The sequence below is a fragment of the Taudactylus pleione genome, unplaced genomic scaffold, assembly GCF_031769625.1.
Source record: "Taudactylus pleione unplaced genomic scaffold, aTauple2 ptg000032l, whole genome shotgun sequence".
Lineage (NCBI taxonomy): Eukaryota > Metazoa > Chordata > Amphibia > Anura > Myobatrachidae > Taudactylus > Taudactylus pleione.
The window spans coordinates 26655328-26679254 of record NW_028284434.1 but is presented as its reverse complement, the minus strand read 5'-3'; the positions used below and the strand labels follow the sequence as shown (position 1 = coordinate 26679254).

Sequence of the window (23927 nt, the reverse complement as noted above, 5' to 3'; positions counted from 1 at the left end):
ATGACAGTCGGCTTCCTGAATGCATCCCCATAATAAGTAGGTCATATTTTAAACTGGAAGCTGCTTTTAAAGGAATCCCAAATCACAATTACTATGGTGCTTGTGATACTGGATGCAAGCTAAAGACAAGCAGAGCTAGTAACACGCACTGGCGGTGATGATCTTCTCCGAGACATCGCACAGATTGGATACTTTGAATGGGGTTACATCCATGCCAGCAAGCAGATAATAAAATAATGTGCTAAATGCGCTGTTATCTTTTCAACTCCATTTTTTTTGTTGACCAAAGGACTCAGCATGCTTTGTGTGGTCAGACTTACGGATCCATTGGAAGCAAACAAGTAATAAGTATTTGCCAAATGAGCCAGAAATGAGGTAGATCGGATGCATCAGACAACACATAACAAAAGTGAGCTCCAGCAAATACTACAGATAAAATGCAGAGTTGTGTGCCATTCACCTTATTGGTCAGGATGCCCAGTCTGAACGGACTAGTACTGCTCTAATACTACCTCCGCTAACTGTATTAATAGCGGCCGTGTGGTTGACGCCAGTTCCCTGGGAAGCTCACAGTGTATGTGAATATGGAGAATACAATGGGGGGCCCGCCGCAATGCTACCTGTCCAAAGCACGACATTGGATGTGGTGTTACAGCAAAACAGGAGCAATGGAAGAAGTGGTGGACATCTGATGAAAGGGAGAATACCAGATCCCAGGTATGGGAAACTACCGTCATTCTGCCAATTACTAAACCAGTTTTTTGGGGGAATTTTCCTTTGAGTCTATGAAAGTAAAACACTAACTGTAGCAGAGAACTATGTCAATTGCAGTAAGAATTTTGTTACATAGGGACGCCATAGGTTCATTCATCCGTAGGGACGCCTCGGACATGGCTTGCTATATCCGAGGGCTCGTATAAAGCTCATACACCATCAGGTTAGTCTTAATGTAATCTGTAGTAATCAATGTTTTAATCATGTGGATATGCAAAAGTTTTACTTTTGTAACAGTAAATATTTTTGTGCGTTGCAAATCTTTTTTTTTTTTGTTTTGAAAAAAATAATTTGTAAAATGAGTCCACTGAAAATAATTGAATTACTGTTCCGTGTTGTGCAATGGATGTTAATATTTATTACATCTAGGGGTAAATTTACTAAAGTGAGAGTTTTTAGAAGTGGAGATGTTGCCCATAGCAACCAATCAGATTCTAGCTATTATCTTCTAGAAGGAGCTATTTAAATGTTAAGTAGAATCTGATTGGTTGCTATGGGCAACATCTACACTTCTAAAAACTCTCACTTTAGTAAAGTTACCCCCTAAAATATACACTGAAGTCCAAAAAGTCATGGGATAGATGCCTAGTACCGTGTAGGACCCCCTCTAGAGCGGCGAAGTACAGCAACTTGAAGTGGCATCGATTCCACAAGTGGACGGAAGACCTCTGGAGAGATATGGACCAATGCCATCTGGAAAGCTTCTCACAGCTTACCGATAATTGTAGGTACAGGATCTTGGGTACGAATGGACCTCTCCACGCCGTCCCATAAATGCTCAATTGGGTTCGTGTCGGGCATACGTTGAGGCCACAACATTCGTTGGATCTCTCCAGAATGCTCCTCAAACCAATTTATGACATCTTGGGACAGATGTGTATTATCCTGCTGGAATATTCCATCGCTGTGGGGATTCATGAAGTCCATGACTAGCTGCAAATAGTCATCAAGCAATGCAACATAGCGGTTACTGGTCAATGGCGTGTTCAAGTGGACCAGCGGACCCAACCCAAGCCACATGAACACACCCGACACCATTATGTAACCACCACTACTCTGTACGGTGCCTCGTTGACAACTGGGGCCCATGGCATCATGGGGTCTGCGTCACACCCAGACCCCACCATCAACCCAAAACAACTGAAACCATGACTCATCGGACCACGCCACATGTTGCTAATCCTTTGGGGTCCAATTAGCGAAGTCACAAGCCCAGGCGAGGCGCTGTGTCTGGTTGTCGAAATGTTAAGAGGTGCACTCTGGTGGGTCTTCTGTTCCCGTATCCCATGGAAGCTAATGAACACTGCACTGACTTGCTGGATATGCACCTGGTACCTCCAGTATCGAATGTGGATGTGATTTAAGCAAGTGTCGTTTGTCTGTTACCACGGACAATTCTGGCCAGACGCAGCAGTTACTATCATTAAACACCTGTGGTCGGCCACAGTGCTTACCACAGTGAGTAGTAAGGTCTTCCATGAGGACGAATGTCCCATCCTTCGGCTTACCCACTATCATGCCCCATTCGAACGATGATCATTTACATCGCCTTGTCATGAGTATCCTTGCCGCTGTTCAAACTGACTCACGAGATGTCAAATTACAACTGATGCAGGTCTGGGCATTTGCAAAATGTCACAGTACGGAGACGCCACCTACCATTACCTTTACATACTGCTATCCCATGACTTTTGGTACTTCAGTGTATATTATAGTGGTAGTAAATAATAACGCCAAATACCAAGAAACAAAAGTAATTGTTTTCTATAGTCAACAAAAAGTTTACTTACAAAAAAGCTCAAACACTAAAGCTGCATACACACACAATGATTTAGTAAATGAACGATTTTAGTAAACGATTTTCGTTAATTTTTTCAAGGGAAAAATGAACGAAAATCATTTACTAAAATCGTTCATTTACTAAATGCAATGAACGATTTTTTTGAACTACAAACGATTTTTGCATATTCCCTTATTGAAAATCATTGAGCTGGTCAGTCTCACTGAACTGCAAACGTGAATGCGCATGAACGATAATCGTTCATCGTTTTAACTCAGAAAGTGAACGATTTTTTCAACGATTGAACGATAAACGATATCGTTGTCAATAAATGTTTAAAAAATCGTTGTGTGTGTATGCACCTAAATAAATCATATGTAAATAAAATCTTTCTCTGTAAGCTTGGGATGTGATTCAGACCATCAACGTTACTGGGGTGCCTGGTACAATACTTCATATAACTATGCATGAAAATAAAGTAACGAATCCGTGAACTCTATTGGAACTGCCTGACCCACCAGGAATCCATAACAAAATTTGAAGAAAACCAAATATTAAGAGAAGCCGTATACATTACCTGTTGTGAACTGGCTTTTCAGCTTCTGAAAGACTGGGTCCTGTGCCGTAGCCTGAGCTCTCCGAGCCAGGGACTCGGAGGCTGCGCTGGAGAACATGGTAGAAACGTTAGAGACGTTCTCCAGCCCCACGCCGAAGGTGCTGACCAGCTTCTTCACAAAGTTCAGCGTATGAGGGGTGATTTTAGCATCCGAAACGGCTCCACTTTTCTCAAAGGCAACGGAGTAACATTTTGCCAGGCCTTGCTGCAATTGTCGGAGGACCTAGAACGATGACAGCCGCCCTTCATTATAAGGGTAAAAATATCCTATTTATATGCACTATAATTTTTACAAAAACATAGGGGCATAAGTTATCCTGTTTATTTTATGAATCGTTTACCGAATTATGATGTAATGAAATATCACCCTGTAATACCAAAGGATCAGTGCCACCTAACGGTCAAATTATATTGCAAAACTGCAGAAATATATGATATTATTAAGGTGCAACAATAAAGCAAAACACACATTGATCGGCAATGATAACTCTTAGATTAAAACTGGGATTATATATCTAAAGTATTTCCTTTGATTACATTTTGTGGGACATTTACCAATCACATATTTGCCATTTACTAAAACTAGTTGATATGGATCCCAGCTGTAGTTTTCATAAAAGCCCACCTTTGTGTTTAGCTAATGATCTTTGCTATGCTCCAAAAGAGACAAGCAGAAGTGTTCCTCATAGCAACCAATCAGATCCTAGCTATCATTTTAGAGAATGTATTAGATAAATGATGGGCAGAATCTGATTGGTTGCTTTAGACATCTCCATTTGTCCTCTTTAGAAGGTTTATCAAATCTCCCCCTAAGTTCTGTACAGTTGTGTCCTCATACATCTCGCGTCTATACATCAAATGGCGCAAGATGCCTGGCGCAATTGAGCTGCTCCAAGGAGGCGTAGCGTAACATTTTTCTTTACGTTCCAGCTTTTTATTTATGCGTATAAGACTGACATTTTGAAAGAAAATGCCCGTGCCAAGAGTGTGTTTGGCGTGACTGAAGCCACAGTGTATGATGACACGTCTGTATGATGCGTCACACAGGATCACCCAGCGTATTCACCTCTTCATGCCAGTTCTCCCTGAACCACACCATCTGGTCTACGATGCCTTCCAATGAGGACAGCAAAGTGGGATGGAGCTCTCTCTGCATGTGCATGATCCGGCTGCACCTCCACATCGGTGCTGTAGCTCTGATGGGCCCTGGATCAGAGGCAGAATGTGACTGAGTGCCTACTGAACTTGGCTGGTGCTGTCCAGAGTCTATATGAAAAGAAGATGATTAAACCATATGTATTACTGTTTCTCATAATAAAGCAAAATGCCCCACTTGTATTAATTCAACAGGGAGATTATGAAATGCCATTATCAATATTATAGTGGGATAGTGGATAACACCCATTGACTAACTGCGCTAAAGCCAACCCTGGGATGTTCATTATTAAATACATTATCAAAACTAGGGGGTAAATGATTTGGCTGTGCATTATAGGGAATGCAGCTTAGCAGCTCACTTCTGGTCTACATGCAGCAATAGGAAGATCTGTTTTCCTGTCTGATTAGAATGTGCGAGATGTACAAAGCATTAGAGAATGGTTCTGTGCTGGGAGCTAGCATCCATGACCATCTAAAATAAGCCCGTCCTTAAGCTTCAGTGACTGGCAGGAAACATCTTCTTATCTTATTTTTCCTTCTCTCACTTATGCAGCGTCAGCATCCCAAGAAACAAGCATGAAATGATTTCTTTCCCCATGTAATAAAGGTGTATAATCAGGATATGTGTTTCCAGGAAGCCGGAGACTCACCACTTTTGTAACGTTCCCTCTGCTCGATCTTCAGCGTTAGATAGAGAGTCCGGATGGGGAAGTACACGGCCTGGGGGTATACTCTGCCAACCTGAGCAAGTACAACAGCACAGACATTAGGGCATTTCTGTGGGATGGCGCAGAACACACACTCAGGAATGTATAACTATTGTACCAGTTCTTGGCAGCACCCAGCTGAGGTGAAATGTAATCTATTCACATGCAATGGCCACTTACAGTATTTACTCTTGAAGAAACTAAAGGTGCATACACGGGATGATTTTTATGAACAAAATAAACAATAACGTTCAACGATATATCGTTCAGTATGTATGCAGTGAACTATCAACGATGCGTGCTCCTGCTAGGCGATAATGATATCTTTTGTTGTCCGTACATGCAGGCCAATCTGACGATATCGTCAATGATTGCCTGTTCAGAGATGTGGCAGGATGACTTCACTGAAAGCTATCTATCAGTGTGTACAGCCAATATCGTTTGGCCTGCACTACAGAAGGTTCAAGGGAAATCTTTCACCAATATCGTTCATACAGCACATCGTCCCGTGTGTATGAGCCTTTAGGCCAAGATTTATCAATGAGTTATATTCTTGTCATCACTCGTTACTAATCCTAAATGTTGCGACAACCAATCAGCTCATGTCATGTGTTTGAAAAATGACACAAGCTGATTGGTTGGAGCACCATTTGAGATCAGTAACAAGTGACAAGAATTTCATTTGTTGATAAATCTGGGCCTAAACTTGTAGTTCTCACAGTCCCAAGGATTCTACGTGCACCCCACCCTCTGCTCTCCTACTCCTCACCCCTAAGGCGGTATTGGCAATCAGCTGACACAGGACAAGTGTGAGGAGCAGGATAGAAGGGGGTGGCGCAGACCTGTGCTACCCAGCAGGTCCAGCAAACAGAACCTAGCATGAAAGCACTCTCTCATTCATCATTTTGGATGGGGGCCCTCGTGGACAGGTAAAATGCTTTTGTCTGTCCACAGAGGGGGAGCAACCAATATGTGCACTCCCAGAGTGCTGTGTGCTCCATTTATCAAGCCTTGAGACTTGTTGTATTTATTAACTTACAGTAAATAGGCCCTCATTCAGAGGCGGTCGCAAGAAGCGATCGCTCTCTCTGAATGAGGGAGGTCGCTTCTTTTTTTTAGTGCCGCCTCCTGGTCGCTAGCTAAGCTGTGTGTTACCCACCCATCGGGGCATGCAACGAGACCCTGAGGTTGGGTCTCGGCAGCCGCAAGCCCCAGTGCGTCCGCCCACAAAACGGCAAGCGTTCCTTAAGGAACACCTCTGTTTGTGTAGCCACCCCCCCGCCCACAAAACGGGCCGAGTTGTTGATCAACATCGACAGCCGGCCCTTTTGTAGCGAGCTCCGGAGCGAGAGAGTTTCTCTCTCGCTCCGTGGCTTGCCCACGTGCAGTGCGGCCGCTGCGCGTGCGCAGGACCAAAACATTGACCCGGTTGCGAGCGATCAGCGCTTGCGATCGGGTCTGAATGAGGTCCATATACAGTAGGATAAATGTTCAGCACACAGCCTGTGAAACGAACCTGGTCACGTAAATAATATCACTTCTGAAGAAGACAAAAATGTCACTTCTGAAGAGGACACATCAACCAACCAGATTGTAGCCATCATTTTATAGAATGTACTTGATAAATGATAGGTAGAAGCTTATTGATTTAGAAGGTTTGACACACCTTAGCATGTAAACTATTTAGTAGTCCACATCTCACAAGTAATACCCCCATACCACCACCAAACTTGAGTATACTGTTTCTTACAGAGTGGAAATAATTACAGTGCATTCAGTGACTGGGAGGAGACACCTTTATGTTGCCTTATTGTGCCAGGATAGTTCATTCAAAACACAGAGGGGTAGATTTACTAAAGCTTCAAATTATGAAAAGTAATGGAGCTGCACATAGCAACCAATCAGATCCAGTCTATCATTGTCTAAGATGCAAAAGAGAAAGGATAGCTATAATCTGATTGGGTGCTATAGGCGACAACTCCACATTTTATTTTTAGAAGCATTAGTAAATGTAACCCAGAGACGATTAACTCACGGCGCTTTGGCCAATGTAAAACGAAGGATCGAACACCCAGTTATCCTGGGAACACACTTTACAGCAGTAGTGCAGCGTAACCGGAAAACAGAACATGGCCTATTAAAAGGTATAGGACGTGGAAACATGTGGACCATTGGCTAATACTCATATACCATCTACTTTCAAGATACAAAACACTTATTATTATATAGTGACCCTATGCTATGCTGTTTATTTCTCTTTTCTCTGTTAAGGGATATGACTGGTTTTAGAGGGTTTTTTTTCCTGTTAAAAAGTAAAAATGCACCAAAAAATGCCAAATGAATAATAAATCAAAATTGAAAAAAAAAAAAAGATATAAGTATAGAAGATTTAAACACCATCAGCTAAGAGTTGGTACAAGAGTTCTGTCCTTTTCCTAAACTGAAATGGCCAAGTGCACCTCTGCACAGCATGGAGCACCTATAAAACGTGTACCCTCTCCACCCCTACAATTTCTATAATCTTGTAGTGAAACAGTTAATACAGTTTCTGTACCTCTTATTAAACACAGGCACATCTGATCTACTCTGTACTTAGCTGGAGCACCAGCGCATCCATTCTAAACTTTGCAGGCCCGCTAGCGCACTTAGGGCCGGATACAGCATAGATTGCAAATGCAACAGTGTACGCATATCAATCGATGGTGCGTACTGCGCATGCGTATTCAGCGATCACTCAAGCAGAATGAAAGCCATCGTATAGTGAGTGACATGCTGTGAGTGTTTGGGGGTGGTGACGAGGGAGTGGTCAGAGAAGCGCAGGCAGGCGTGCCTGTCCATTTGAACACAGTTACAGGGGCGTGCATAAATTAGCCACGGAAACGGCGTAAGCAGCTCGAGTACTCACTTCAACAAGACTTGCAGTTTATGCGGCAGGTCAGACCTGCTGTAATTGTGCGTGAGGGTCTGATGTTACTTGACGTATACGCAGGACTGCTAGGTATTACGGATGTGAGACAGCGGCAGTGGGTGTCTCTATGCTGGCTGTGCAATGGCTTTGCATTTGCATTCTTTAGCATATTTTCACTGGCAGACCTCCGTGCAATTACGGAGCTGCGATCAGAGTAGCGATACATACTGAATCAGGCCCTTGCCTACTCTGTACTTAGCAGGAACACCAGCGCGCTTACTCTGTACTTAGCAGGAACACCAGCGCGCTTACTCTGTACTTAGCAGGAACACCAGCGCGCCTACTCTGTACTTAGCAGGAACACCAGCACAACAACTCTGTACTTAGCAGGAACACCAGCGCGCCTACTCTGTACTTAGCAGGAACACCAGCACAACAACTCTGTACTTAGCAGGAACACCAGCACGACAACTCTGTACTTAGCAGGAACACCAGCACAACAACTCTGTACTTAGCAGGAACACCAGCACAACAACTCTGTACTTAGCAGGAACACCAGCACAACAACTCTGTACTTAGCAGGAACACCAGCACAACAACTCTGTACTTAGCAGGAACACCAGCACAACAACTCTGTACTTAGCAGGAACACCAGCACAACAACTCTGTACTTAGCAGGAACACCAGCACAACAACTCTGTACTTAGCAGGAACACCAGCACAACAACTCTGTACTTAGCAGGAACACCAGCACAACAACTCTGTACTTAGCAGGAACACCAGCGCGCCTACTCTGTACTTAGCAGGAACACCAGCACAACAACTCTGTACTTAGCAGGAACACCAGCGCGCCTACTCTGTACTTAGCAGGAACACCAGCACAACAACTCTGTACTTAGCAGGAACACCAGCACACCTACTCTGTACTTAGCAGGAACATCAGCACAACAACTCTGTACTTAGCAGGAACACCAGCACAACAACTCTGTCCTTAGCAGGAACACCAGCACAACAACTCTGTACTTAGCAGGAACACCAGCACAACAACTCTGTACTTAGCAGGAACACCAGCACAACAACTCTGTACTTAGCAGGAACACCAGCGCGCCTACTCTGTACTTAGCAGGAACACCAGCACAACAACTCTGTACTTAGCAGGAACACCAGCACAACAACTCTGTACTTAGCAGGAACACCAGCACAACAACTCTGTACTTAGCAGGAACACCAGCACAACAACTCTGTACTTAGCAGGAACACCAGCACAACAACTCTGTACTTAGCAGGAACACCAGCACAACAACTCTGTACTTAGCAGGAACACCAGCGCGCCTACTCTGTACTTAGCAGGAACACCAGCACAACAACTCTGTACTTAATGTGGCACAGGTCCAGAAAGTTTTAGAGCAATAAATAAAACACAAAAATATATTTCTTTTAAGATTACAAGCTATGTGCTTGGATATTGCCAAATTAATCTGTACAGAGCAGCCTGCAACAAGCGGAGTTTACAAATGTGCCAGCTCAGCACTTCTATTTAACGCCCTGAGATAAGGTCAATTAAAGAGCAACCTTTCGATCATCTTTCCGTATAAAATCAGGAGACAGCATAATATGATCTGCACTGCAAGATACCAGCTACGCAGTCATAATGACACCAACAAGTCTTTAATGAGGCCACAATTCCCACCATACCCAGTGGCGCACATTGGCAGTACCAATCAGAGAGTAAGTTTACACCGCATAACTGAATAATCAAAGACGGAAAAAATATTTATTTAGTGTAAAAAGAAACCACTTCAGTTACGTTCTGGGCGTTCTAATGGAAGGATAAGTAAACCATGAGGCAGGGTTTCTGCCTTTGCAGCGGCACACATTACAGTCCATTACATTTGGTGTACAATACACTTAAGCTTCCTATTAGTAGTCTGGTAAATGTACAGTACTTAGGTTATTCTCCTCCAGCACAAACCAGCTGGGCTGCTAGCAACAGAGGAGTTAATGTGCTTTGTTCGCATACTGATGAAGTTGAACCATCTTGCGATACAGCGTTTTGTCAAAAGTACTATTCTCCTAACAAGGCTTCATAAAATATGCACAAATGGTGTCACTGGTGAGCCAAGACGTGGAAATGTAATTTATAACAAGGACAGTGTTTCCATGGCAACTGGTCACATAATGAAAAGGGCAGGATTCTCAGTCAGTGCAACTCTATATTCACTGAGGGGAAGGGAAACATTGCCATTAAAATACTAGGTTGCAGTTATTGTGGACCGATAATGAAAATTTGGCAGGTTTGTTCTGCTAAAGTAAAATGCTGCGTACACACAAAGCAAAGGTCTAATAGGCCAAGAACATGCTAACTGGTTCATTTGGTGTACATGTAAGGGCTAGAGTATGAAACCAGGGCTGTAATGCAAGTGGATAATGTACACATTACAATATATAGATATCTGATAAAAAAAATAACAATTATATGAATAAGTATTGGGCCAAGCACGGCCATAATCAGCCAATATTTAACACTTGCGGGTCTTCCGGTGACATAAAATGTACAGAGAATGGTCAGGAAGGAGTTAAGCAGGCAAAATACTGCACTTACTGCCTGTTTCTGATCAACATGCGATATCAGACGAACACTCTGCGGTTCGCCGTCAATGTACTTTATAACCACCTATCAGAGCTTTGCAGAAAGTGGGAGGAGTCTTTAGTGCCAGGAAGTTTGATGTACGCTAAAAGAACTCTGTATAAGCTGACCTGTTTTCTGAATATCTTATACAATCCTGAAACACTTTCATATATTTAAAAATGTTATTAAATTAGTAGTCTATTAACTTGTCACTAATTGATTTAAATTTGACATGACCAACCAAATATTACATACCGGTATATTTAATATAACCTTAAATTTAGAGAAAATTAATAGTACTCAAGTATCACGTTACACAATAATCAGACATACTGTACATATATAAATAAATGTTATACAACTGGTTTAATGGAATTTCAGAAATGATTTCCCAGTCTTCAGTATTCTGCACAATGCACAGAGCAATTACTGTAAAACATGAGGCAATTGCCGCTCATTTCCATTCGCCTTTATGAAATAATTAGCAAGCACTTATGTTCGATAATAAGATATAAGCTACAATTTAACTAAATCTATTTACGGCAAGCTGTATGGAAAGCACCACTTTAGAGGCTTTAAAACAAGCCCCCAAGTCTGCGTTGCACAGCAGATCACGAAAGCCACGGACTCAAACAATATACTACATATTTCATACTAATAAGCATGCTATTTTTTATTCTTTAAAACATAATAGAACGTCTAGCAAAATACGTCAGCACCTGTATCAGCAATATTTCATTTATATTACATAAGGTAGAGCAGTTACAAGTGAGTATTATGGAAGCTCTACATGTACAGCTGTCTTCTACCATCACATATTCTGTTATGCTTGTCATTATCTTAAAACCAGTTTATGCAAATGTACATGTACAGTGCTATAAGACTGATTAGCAATGCTGTAGAGGAGCAGAAGCTATTGCTGCAAAGTGCTCCTGTCACCCAAACAGTGGCGTCAGCGATTTTGCAAGTTGAAGCAATGTTCAAGAAAACCAGAGCAATTTGAATCTGAAAAGTCTTAAGCTGGCCACACATCTAAAGATTATCTGTCCAACCAGCCAACTAGTTGATTGGTTGGAATGAAAATCTGGTAACGTATGGGAGTAACTGATGATCAGCAATTTGCTCCTAAATGCCAGAAAACAGATGAAAATGGTCGTTCAGAAAAGTTTATTAAATGTTTGATCTAAACAATTTGTTCAAACAACAGTTTTTGTCCATTTTCCGGCATTTGGGAGCAAATTGCTGATGGTCATTTACTTTCATACCTTACCAGATTTTCATTCCAACCAATCAGCTAGTTGGATGGTTGGACAGAAAATCTTTAGATGTGTGGCCAGCTTTAGTGATGTCATTGGTTCCTAATGAACCAACAAAATGGCTGCCAGTACTGTGTGTGTGTGCTGGGTAGGGATATTTCTGTGGGAAATGGCAGGTCATATGCTATACTTTCATTACAATGCAGAAGATTAATGATGACGGAGGAAAGTTCTTTCTCTCACAACATCCCAGTATAAATTGGCTAATCCTAGATATTCTTAGCTATGTTGGTCAGGTATATTCCTTTGCTAAAATAATCTTTTAATGGAATTGTAACACAAAAGACAGAGTACAGGTATCATCATTTTTAAAAGGAGATATTTTTCACCGAATGGGACCAAAACCAGAACAAATCATTTTATTACCTGTATCACAAACATTCTAATATAATGTGAATGTTTAAGCAGCAAAACTCACCTGGCTGATGAGATTAAGGAGGAGTTTGCCTTCTGAGCCCACTAAACAGGTGAGAAGTTGCGGAATCCATGCCAGCCACTGGATAGGTGGAACCCCAATACAATACTTATCTACAGCATCCGCCAGAGTGTTCTTATCGTCGTCAAAGCTCAGGAGCCACAGCACCTACAACCACACAAATAGAAAAGACTTTAAAAGAAAAATATAAACATAATAGTGGAACATGGAACAAAGCTTCCAAGTAGTAAAGGTCCTTTTGGCACAGGTTTTATCAATTGAAAACACAGTACTACTTCTTATAAATGGCTTCAAAGTTTATTTAAAAATAAATTGCAGTAGGTACAGATATCATAATGATGGGAAGGAAAGCATAGTCTTGCATGAGGCATCAAATAGAAGTGTAGGCACTCCATTTATGAGAGAGTACTACACATTTTAAAGGAACATGAGTGATGTTTCATAGGCTGCAAGATGGCTGCCTTCAATGGGCCGACTGTGTGTAGGCAACATATTCAACAGTGTAACCAAAGAGACTTACTTTTGCCAAATATTTCCTCGACTTGCTCTCATTTTGGTGGCGGCAAGCATGGAGGTAGCAGGTAATGGCAGACACACCGAGATGTAGTTGACGCTCTTTAACAAAAATATTCTCTAAGTAGTCTCCCCACATGGCCCAAGCTTTGACGAGAACATCGTGCATTTGAACTGCAGCAGAAAAGGCCTTGTTTGCATCTTCAGATCTTGTGGAAAAAAAAAATTAAAAAGTTACATATTTCAGTTATGGTCATAAGCAAACTAGAAAATTATTAGAAAAATAAATTACAACACACAAAAGAACTCGTTATTAAAGACAAAAAAAAAAATTAAATTAAAAACCCACACAAGCTAGTTGGAAGCAAACAGGCTCATTTAAAGATCATTACAGTGCCGCATTACTAATTGGCTCCCAGCTATAACATAGGGCCAAAAATACTCAATGTTTTAATGTTCGTCATGGTTTGTCTGCATTTACATCTGATTAATTGGACTATTACTAACTCATTTATGAATACCGACTAATTATTTTCCCAAATATGTATTTGCATATTTGTTCTTTAAATGAAGAATTATTACAAGCTGAGTTGTGATATAAACAAATACATTGGGGAAATGTTTATATTTTCTCTAATAAAAGCAGCCAGAAAATGTTAATATTAGCATTAAGATGTAATTCTGCAACTAGGCTCTTTAAACGTATTTATAAAAAAAAATACAATGTTTTGTGCAGAGTTATGCAGTTTCTGCATAAATGATCTATAATGATACATGACTATATAGGATGTACAAGTGGAGTGTAAGGGGGGTATTTTTCAAAGCTTGGGGGTCTATTTACTAAGCAGTGTTATGAGACAGAGTGAAAAGTGATAAGGTGCCAGCCAATCAGCTCCCAACTGTCATCTCACAGGTTGTGTTTGAAAAATGACAGTTAGGAGCTGATTGGCTGGCACCTTATCACTTTTTACTCTGTCTCCTAACACTGCTTAGTAAATAGACCCCTTGATGAGAGATAAAATTGTGAGAGAAAAAGTATTGAGCAATCAGCTCCTGTCATTTTTTTCAAACACAGCTTGTAAAATGACAGTTAGAAGCTGATTGGTTAGTGCTTTATCTCTCACAATTTTATCTCTCTCCAGTCTTTGATAAATACCCTCCTTAGACTGAGAGAAGATCTGGTACAAGGAATTGTAAAAGCAGCATCAAAAATATAAAAAAAAAATGTATGGCACAAGTTTAACATATTACTTCAAATAAATCTAGAGTTCGATTCATGTGGAAACATTTTATTTCACAGATAATACAACACACCCAAAAGCTGAGAATTAGCATGTAAAGGTATAACACTTGACTTCACACAGGAGAGACACCATTTTGTAGGCTGAACCAGAACGAATATTCTTGGGAAGTCAACCCATCAATTTACCAGTAACTAGTGACATCACTATCGGCCTCCCTCTACTGTGTGCAGATGGCTAGTACAATTCCTGTCATACCCCTACAAAATACATATTGTGGAACACACCCACCAAGACAGCTGCAGTCACAGAGGGGAGGGGGGGGATTTTCCGTGGGTGGCGGCCGGTGACTCTCGAGTGGGCGATTTCCCAGCCATTCCGGGAAGGTGGGCAAGTATGCTGGACACACAGTATGGTTAATTTATTGTCAAAAGCCCATAAATCTAACTGTATGTTTTGGAGTGTGGGAAGAAACAGCATTACCCGGAGACAACCCACACAAACATGGGGAGAACATACACACTACGCACAGATAGTACCTTGGTCAGGTCTGTCAGGCTGTAATGCTAACCACCACGCTAACCATGCCCCCTCTTTCATTTGCATATAGCAGCCATAGGTGCAGTATTACTGTGAACATTTACTTGTAAAGCACTGTGAAATATACTGGCACTATATAATTGGGAACAAACACCGTAATAAAGCAAGACTGGGTATTATCAGACAAACTCTGCAAGCTTACAATTTATAGGAGAACAAAGTGCGGCATGATGGAGGTAAATATAAAAAAGCAAATAATAAAATAAACAGTCCTGAAATAACTAGAAAAACAGGCAGTTCTATATTATTAAAGCATTAAAGGAACAGGGAACATACACGTTACTTATTGGAATTGTGTTATCCCCTCTATATTCAGCTTTAAAAGACTGAGTAAACTTTATTGCCAATTTTGTGATGTCCCCTGGTACCAATGATGCAGCTAATCCCCATTCACTTCAATGGAGAAAGTGTGAGCTAATTTGTGTTAATAGAAGAGCTCAAATGTTTCAATGACAAGCATTTAATGTAGCTATAAGGCACAACTAGTACACACATGCATGTAGTATTAGTGAGTAATAATGAGAGTATAAGCTTCTCATGTCCTGGCAGGAGCATGCTCATTGCGTTCCTACAGATCTTCACAATACGGTAAGTCTGCCAGTTTACAGCAATCTCTCTGACTGTGGATGGTTATATTGTATTACACCAACATTAGACCCAGGACCACTTTAAGTAGATAGATAGAGATAATGGATAAAGAGCAGAATAGGTGGCTGTGTCATTGATATAAGCACAAGCAAAATGTAACTACTGACCTTTGCATTGTATTGAATAAGGACACATTATTGCAAGGAATGAATCAATAAAACAGTCATTTGAATCTACACATGTTCCCCTCTCGCTATCATTCCAGGTTTATAGCCTCGCCAGCAAAAGTTCAAAGGGAAAGGCTGTTTAGATGTATAAGTGCACATAAGCATCATGGATAGCCTTGAAATCATTTAACGGTTTCATTTTAAAAGGCAGAAAAAAACTGAAGTCCAATAATCCTTCCACAATTTATAATGAGACGGTCTAGCAGTGAAGCAAGTGGGTAGCAGAAGTAAACTTTACTGTACTTCTTGCTATCGGCACATATGGTTATTAACTGAGGATCCAAGTCCGTTTTGAGCATCACTTAAATAAGGACTAGAGATTGATGCCCTATCACAGCTTTGTAATCAAAGTAGTTTAGGCTGCAATTAAAGAAATGTATATATAAAGCTTTATTGATAATGTGCACATGGAGATACTACAATTTCTATTGATTCTTTGACAGTGACAGTTTAAATAAAGCTTTATGGGACTAAAAAACTATATTTCTCGACTACTAATACTTAAGATGCATAAGCTAATAACGGCAATTGACAGCAAGTCTATTAAAAAACTAATTAGCCCTAATACAGCAGAACCAATTTCGTATCTTGCTTTAGAGAGAAAGGGAGGGGGGAATCTTCCACGCTCATGGACTGAGTAGTTCAAGAGTCCTATTACTGAGGGAGCAGGCTGATAAATGACTCACTTTATCAACACTTTCTCTCTCTAACCAGATTTGTCACAAGCCCTTCCTATTCTCTCTGCTCACCTGAGCGATCTATCACACTGACACCTCTGATGACTTTCTTCATACTTGTGCTATCACCTTGTTCACAAACTAGGAGGCAGAGAAAGACGTGCGCCCTATGCCGACCTTTAAAGGGCCTGACGTCTGGGCGCTTTCCCTGCAATGCTCTACAGAGAAAACGGCCCACGCAATACACCCTGCCTTCAGACATGGATTTTTGTAACTTTTAGTTTTATGCGCTGGCTGCTTATTGCAGAGATTTCTCGCATTTAGCAGCATAAACAAGTACAAAACAATAGGAGGATGTGGTAATAAAACGACATGTTGTCCAGAAAAACCTTATAAAACTATAGCGGTTTTCAAAAGATGTAATAGCACTTTCAGAAGGGTACGGAGGCCTTGCACCCAATAGCTTTAATAATATGCGATTCCAAGTGTTTTAATGACCTGTGTTAGTTCAAAACGTCATCATGTTTTAATGACCACACGCCCACTCGCATTATGGCTAGCGCTCATCTTGTTCACTTACTACATTTTTGGGGGTGTATAAAGAAACTAGGTTTTGTTTTACTAGAAAATTCAAGTTTGAGAATATAGGGGGAGATTTAATAAAGATTGGAGAGAGAGAAATTTGTGAGAGATAAAGCATCAGCCAATCAGCTCCTAACTGTCACTTTACAGGCTGTGTTTTAAAAATGACAGTTAGGAGCTGATTGGTTGGTCCTTTATCTTTCACAATTTTATCTCTCTCCAAGTTTTAATAAATCTCCCCAATATTCTTAGAATTGTAAGCAATATTTATAATATTCCAAAACAATCAATTGCTTATTTGAAATACATCAATTAGAAATGCATTATAAAGTATATTTTTTATGAATATACAGGGGTATTTATTAAAACTGGTGGACTGTGTTAAAAGCTGCTGCCTACTATATCACACAAACTCATTTTTTAAAACGGTCTAGAAAATGAAGACTTTTGTTGCTAAGGGTTACAGCATCTTTTTCTATACAGTACATTAAGAATAAATTGAATTGCTACGACCATTAGATAATTAAGGCGGACATGAGATCAGTTGATCACACAACAGAAAGACAGGTTAGCCGATTAGCTGTACTGTACTACGGCCAGTACTGAACACTGAATGCTGGAGACCAGCCTATGTGATTTACCATTTACAGACTATCAATCCACTCCTATCATGACGCTCTTCCATTTTCACCTGCAGCCTTGGCCACGCTGATCACTGACAATATGATATATACGTACTTGTTAATCTGTGCGAGAAACATTCCCTTCAATGCATAAAACTCGGCAGTCATCTCCTTGGTGAAGTATTTCAAGTTGGTTGATTCGATCACCTCCAAACCCTAATGACAGAGAAAAATAAATGTTAGGATTTATATCTGGTTCAGAAAAAAAAAAAAAGTGTCACAAAAGAAACGGAATCGGATGCTTAAACCTGCACTCCATTTTACTTACTACAGAGCTTCCTATTGCTTAGATGCATTAAGATTAGTATGGTGCATCTGAGACATGCTGCTCTCAAGCTGTTGTCGGTCTACAGCTGCCATGATTCTCAGCCAATCAGCAACTAATAAATCCCAAGGTTTGTGTACTCTAGCAACAGCTTGAGTACTTCAGGTAGCAGAGCTCTGGCACAGAGAACCGTTTATTCTGCAGCATAAACTTTCATACCCGCAAACATTTCCTTATAGTTTGCCATTGTGACATTATTAAGGATTCTCAAAGGACAGTATGGACAGATCTGCACATGGAAAACTGTACGCGTATAATAAATTCTATCATGCTCTCATCCACTTCCCTGCCACAGGTTGTCATCTTAGGAGAGAGGAGCTTCTCTAAACTATATGAAATGGACGGTAGCGCAGACAGCTTGGCACACTAGCAATACAGAAATAAATAGTGTAGACTGGTGGATTCATACACAGGATTGCGGCATTTTGTCCTGCATCAGACTCCATTGGAACATTGTGTAGCGGACCATTTATGCAGAGTAATACGTTTCTCCTTCAAGTCTCACATCCAAATGAAAAAAATAAATAAATATATATATATATATATATATATATATATATATATATATGTATATATATATATATTAAGTAGTTTAGTGAGCTTCTAGGATCTAACAATCTAAACTAACTAGGCAGGGGCCGTTAAATCAAAAAATAACCGTTTATATTAGAAAATGTACAAGGGGGGAGATTGAATAACCCGCAAGGTTCTTTAACACTACGGCAGGAAAATCTAGCAAGGGTTTTCCTCGGGTAAAGACCCGCTATGTGTGCGGCCACATGTTGCACTAGGACCTGACAGACCTTGCGACTAATTATTCTCCCCCTGCACCCCCCCCCCCATAACTTTTATTTTAGAAAAACTTTTTATAGGAAATGTGGCCCAAAGTCAATGAGGCTTATTTAAATGGATAACACTGCATTAAGGTATGTTGCTGGGTAATTGATTTTAGTGCTACATCATAAATTTTAGCTGTTTCCAAATGCCACGTTTGTACTGTCATTACACTGAATATCTCCGGACATTACAAAAATGTCAGGGGCTGCTGCATGTCAGCCCGGCATTACATAAAACTGTACTTGAAAAGCTCCCAGGAAATGAGTCCATAGAATGGGGTAGAGTCCTACAGAGAAAATGCTGCATCTAATGGGTCCTTGTACAAGGGTAAACTAGGCTTGTTAAATGAACACTTCAGGCTGCTGTAATTGGTTTTCCAGTGATGCTCCCTACTGTCTCCTCTCACTCCATCATCTGACCCAGGCCGAGCTATTGTCTAGCCCTGGAACGGATGGAATAAAATCTCGAGCTGTTTATCCACTTAAACTAATCTCATAATGGCAGGATATCAAAGACACACTGCTGCTTTATTCTCTTTTATCGCTTGGGGATGATCAGACAAATGTAACTTTTACTGGAGTTCAAGAGCATTTCAACTAGAACATGTACAGTTATATAGCAGATCATTAAGATGCGGTTTGTCTAATCTATGTACCAAAATGATGGCAATTCACAGAATTAATTTTTTTGTAAACCAGGAGCTCATGAATAAAAAAAAATAGCATGTGAAATGCTAAAAAATGAAAAATCCTATGATTATATATCACAAACAGGAGTGAATCTGATGAATAAAATGACTGGTAATTTGTTTTTGTATGAGTAAATCTACTACAATAGATAATTGCAAACCACCCTCGGCCAATGCCAAAGCTGATAGGAATTTATAAAATCATCAGTGACATCTGGGAAATGAACGTAGTACTGCAGCTTGGGTGGCCCCAAGATAAAAGTGTTACTGCATGGGTTACTGAGTAACGCAGGCCACACATCAGCGCTGCAATTCCCCGCCAATCAAAACCGCCGGCGGGCATCGATGATTGTCTGGGAATTGGGAAAATTCTGCATGTTAAAATTCCCTGACTCGCCAATCTAAATCATTTGTCGGTCGGGATCGGCAAATCGGGGAAATCCAACATGTAAGATGCTTGCCAGCATTGGTATAGGGCTTCGGGAATCGACTCACACCCCCAAAGCAGGTTGGACTGGGAGGAGACTGGCTTGCCTTTACCTAGACCATCGAAGAGTACCACTACATTCCCATGGAGTGACGATAGTGATATAGATTCCCCAATCTTGGGACACAGTAGGGGGCTAGCCTTCTGTGGGGCCGAAACGTTTATAAGACACCATGTAGGACTAGACTGATCAGTAGGAAATAGAGACTGGAAGCAGACACACAAATATAATTTTTTATCACGGTACCTTTAAAAGTTAATCATGTTTTGGGCTGAGATTGCCTTTGAATTTTTTCAGACATGATGTAAAAAAAAAGAGAAAAAAAAAAAGAAGGATTTTACCAAGCTATTGATAGGAATAGTGATATGGGTTGAACCGCCAATAGAAACAAAGCAATACTGAGGTCCATGTTAGGAAATGAAAAAAGATGGCAAGTGTAACACTGAAGAAAACTTGGGGTACTACGAATGCTCTTCCCCCAAGGAAGGAAACTGATACAATGCAGAAATAGTGATTGGTGGAAGAATGTGTAGAAGGGCTGTAACTGAGGATCGTCATGAACTAGGGGGGCCGTGAATGCATGGTGCAAGGAACAGTCGTGCAACATGTTGACAGACACTACACCTGGGGCAAAAGGCAGAAGTAGTTCTTGGCTGTGGAAAACAACTGCCTATGAATCATAGATATCAACTGAGGATGGATGCTTCATACCCATGAAAGTTAACATGGAGTAGTCACTCAAATCAAAAAGTATGCTACTCCTCCTCCAGGATGGGAAGCTCTACACAAGGGACATCTGCAAGTTAGGGGAACTGCCTGTGAGTCTGGCACTTACAATAAGGCAGAGAGCCACTAATGCAGGAGAGGAAATGGGAAAGAGATAGATTCCATGTCAGATGGAGACACCAGGGCCTCTTCCTATGCACATTCTGGGTGACAGGAGAAACCTGACCAAAGGACTCTGGCTGTTAAGAAATGAATGTTAAAAACAAAGAAGAAAGTCTGTGGCCCTTCAATAAGCTTTTCCCTGGCTGCCGGAGGTTAATGGGAATGAATTAGAGAAAGGAGATGCAACGAACACATTACACTCCATGTATACAGATCTTAGACTTGGTTAAAGGATAAATGTACACTGGGTATTGGGCAACGGAATAACTTTTAGCATATACCATAACAATGGCACGGAAAAACAATTCTAAATCAGAATTAAAAGTGATAGCATTTCCTACTATTAAAAGGTAACTTGCTCAATGATATATATACTACATTACACACTGCACTCAAGGCAGCCTTCACTAACATTGCAAAGTAAATAACATGCAATGTTCCTTTCATAATGCTGGCCCATCTTCTAGATACTGTGGAAGCAGCCATTATGTACGCAGAAACAACATGCAGCCTAGAAAGTTACTAGGAACTAGTGACATCAGTGAGGCATGATGCACTATTTACCTTGCTGCATTCTTATGGAAAACACTTCTGCCCAAGTAGCTGCCGTCACTATGTGTAGGTAACAAGTGGGGATCAGAGATCATCCCACTGACAATTCTGTATTGGAGCTCGGTGTCTGTTAATAGGTACATTGCAGCTGGGTTCTACATCTATAGATTACCTGCATACACTCGTTTTTCCCCATGACTCCAGCCAGTTGAAGGTAGCATTTGACCTGCTGTCGGATCTTCTGGAAACAGTCCACAATGGGCACAGTGGGGATGGTGTGGATGCGGCTCAGAATGTCCAAGGCTACATTAACCAGTCCTTGTTTTCTGGCAATTTTGCCATACTGGATGATAGCGGATGCAGAGGCATGTACTCCCAGCATTGCATTGTTGGAGCTTGGGTCATGTTGAGTGCTGTTGTCATAGGCGTTCACTATAGCTATCAGAATACAAGACGTTACTAGTAACAGTTCATAGATTTTCTTAACAATAATGTTGCTACGTCTGTTAAAGACAGTTACAGAACAAGTCAATAATAATAACTAATCTAACAGCATGAATTTTCCTCATCCATGTGCTGGTCACCATAGGTCCAGGAGAAAGTGAAGGAAGTGGTGGTGAAACAGGTGAAGCTGGGTACACACTTACCGATGTGTGTACCCAGCGATGTGACGCCTGACAAATCGGGCGGCGGGTACACATTACACAATCTGGTGCCCGATGTGTTGAGCATGGCTCCATTCACCTGCCTGGCGTCGACAGCTGGGTCGCTCAGTCGGCCCTACAAGCAGGCCGACAAAAAGACCGATGGACGATCTGCGGGAGCGCGTCGTCCATAGTTGGTACACATTTGCTGATGTGGACGATATGTCGGCCCGATCTGACGTCTAATATGTACCCACCTTAAGTCAAACAATCAACTTCCATTGAAAGCAACTTTATTAACTATTACAAATACAAATGTATTTAAATATTCTCTAAAATAATAAAAATTTTGTATGTACACCCAAAACAACAAAAAGTGTCTGAATAAAACCAGGAATGACAATGTGCTAGTACGCATAGAGAGTAAAGTAACACCTTGGTAATGGTGCTGCCGCCACATGAAGATGCTGCTCCAGTGGGACAAGTCATCTGACACAATGGGCAGTCTGTTCCTCCAGGTTTTCACCACTGTTTTCATGTCATGGAGGCTGTTGTTCCGACCTAGGTTGGTCGGCTGTAAACCTGCATTAATTTGAGCGGCTTCTTGCAGTTCAATTATTTGCTGCGCTGCCTGAAACACAGAGACAACATTGTAAAGATGGTGGCTTGGGAGAGAAGTGAAAGTGTCAGACTCGGGCTGTTATATAAATGGTCTCTTTCCTCAGTGGCTTCTGTGCTTATGATGTATACAGACGGCAATCATTACGGTAATTTATAAGGAACTAGTGACGTAGCTAAGCCTTTAGTGATCTCACTGGTCCCTAGTAATTGGCATAGGCATTCTCCAGAATACCAGCTCAGTGTACTATATAGCTGCTTCACAGGAGCCTAGGGAAAGGGTACACTGTCTGTAATGAAGCCGGCAAAGATGTGCACTTATTGCATTCACAAAACCTTGGTGGCTGCATAAATGTTTCGGGAATCTGAGATTCACACATCCATATAAAAAAAAAAAAAAAACACACAATAGTCAGAATTTGAATCCCCGCAATAAAATTGTAAGCTTGTATCATTCTTTTGGGCATATCCAAATAGAAACCATGTGGACAATTGTCGGCTCAGTCCTATTCAATTAGTTCTTGCATCCCTGCGAGTTGAGTCCCAGGAGGTGCACTTTTCCTCGCAGCCTCAGGCTCTGCAAGGAAAAGCCTGTGTTAAAGTGCATCTTCTAAGATTTTAGGCACAGGGAAACACATATGTTCCAGCATTTTGTGTGAAATCTATGTGTTACCAGGTTACCAGAGTGTTTACCACATGGGGAAAACGCAGAATAATTTAAATGCTCCGGGTATTTAAACCTGGTGCTTTGGCCCAAGCGGCAAACCCCATAATTGGATATGCCCCTTTGTCTGGAAATTAAGGCTGTTTTTATATATTTTTTTTAATTTGAACATAAAAATAACAGCAGCCAAGCACAACAAAAATGGATTCCATCTCACCAAGAAGCACCGTACATTTGGGGGTGGTACGCTCTTGAACATACCATTAACACAACCATTAAAGCTCTTCCTGGCTCACAGAGCGGACGAGAGACAAGAGAGAGATAACGGTTCTATTTGCTACTAATCAACTAAATAAGATAAATGCCTGAGGACTCGGCTCACATTTACAAAGTCAAATCTCCTGAAACAAAATAAATTAAGCAGAGTAATATTTTTCACAATTATCGCCGTATCAGCTCACACAATACCTTAACCTCCTTTCTTCCACCATTCATCATGTAAATTTAATTTTCTTGCAGGTATTTAATCACACACTATCTGATATTAACAAAAAAAAAGTAATTACTGCGTCTGCAAACTTGCAGTTGAGTTTGTACTTTTGTCATTCAGTGTCTTTAATCCTTGTGTTGAGATGTGACTGACGAGCTGGGTATATAGGTATATACAACAGGAGAAAGATAAGCTGTTATTATACCATATGTGTTATATGTACACTCATAATAAGAAACGTCCAATATAAAGAAGAGATCCTAAATGTATTTTGCCTTCATGCATTTCAATACTAAAG

The 23927-nt window shown here is 40.9% G+C and overlaps 1 protein-coding gene across 1 annotated transcript in view; it reads right to left on the bottom strand.

Moving 5' to 3' along the window:
- Positions 1-23927, bottom strand: part of TRRAP (transformation/transcription domain associated protein) — a 159652-nt gene that overhangs the window by 22110 nt on the left and 113615 nt on the right. Inside the window, exons 58-65 of the mRNA XM_088451971.1 lie at positions 22293-22488; positions 21386-21651; positions 17491-17591; positions 12845-13046; positions 12307-12471; positions 4979-5069; positions 4237-4436; positions 3132-3393 (exon numbers count right to left, since the gene is read on the bottom strand). Of these exons, the coding sequence (XP_088308097.1) occupies positions 3132-3393; positions 4237-4436; positions 4979-5069; positions 12307-12471; positions 12845-13046; positions 17491-17591; positions 21386-21651; positions 22293-22488 (1483 nt within the window). The remainder of the gene's footprint in view (positions 1-3131; positions 3394-4236; positions 4437-4978; positions 5070-12306; positions 12472-12844; positions 13047-17490; positions 17592-21385; positions 21652-22292; positions 22489-23927) is intronic.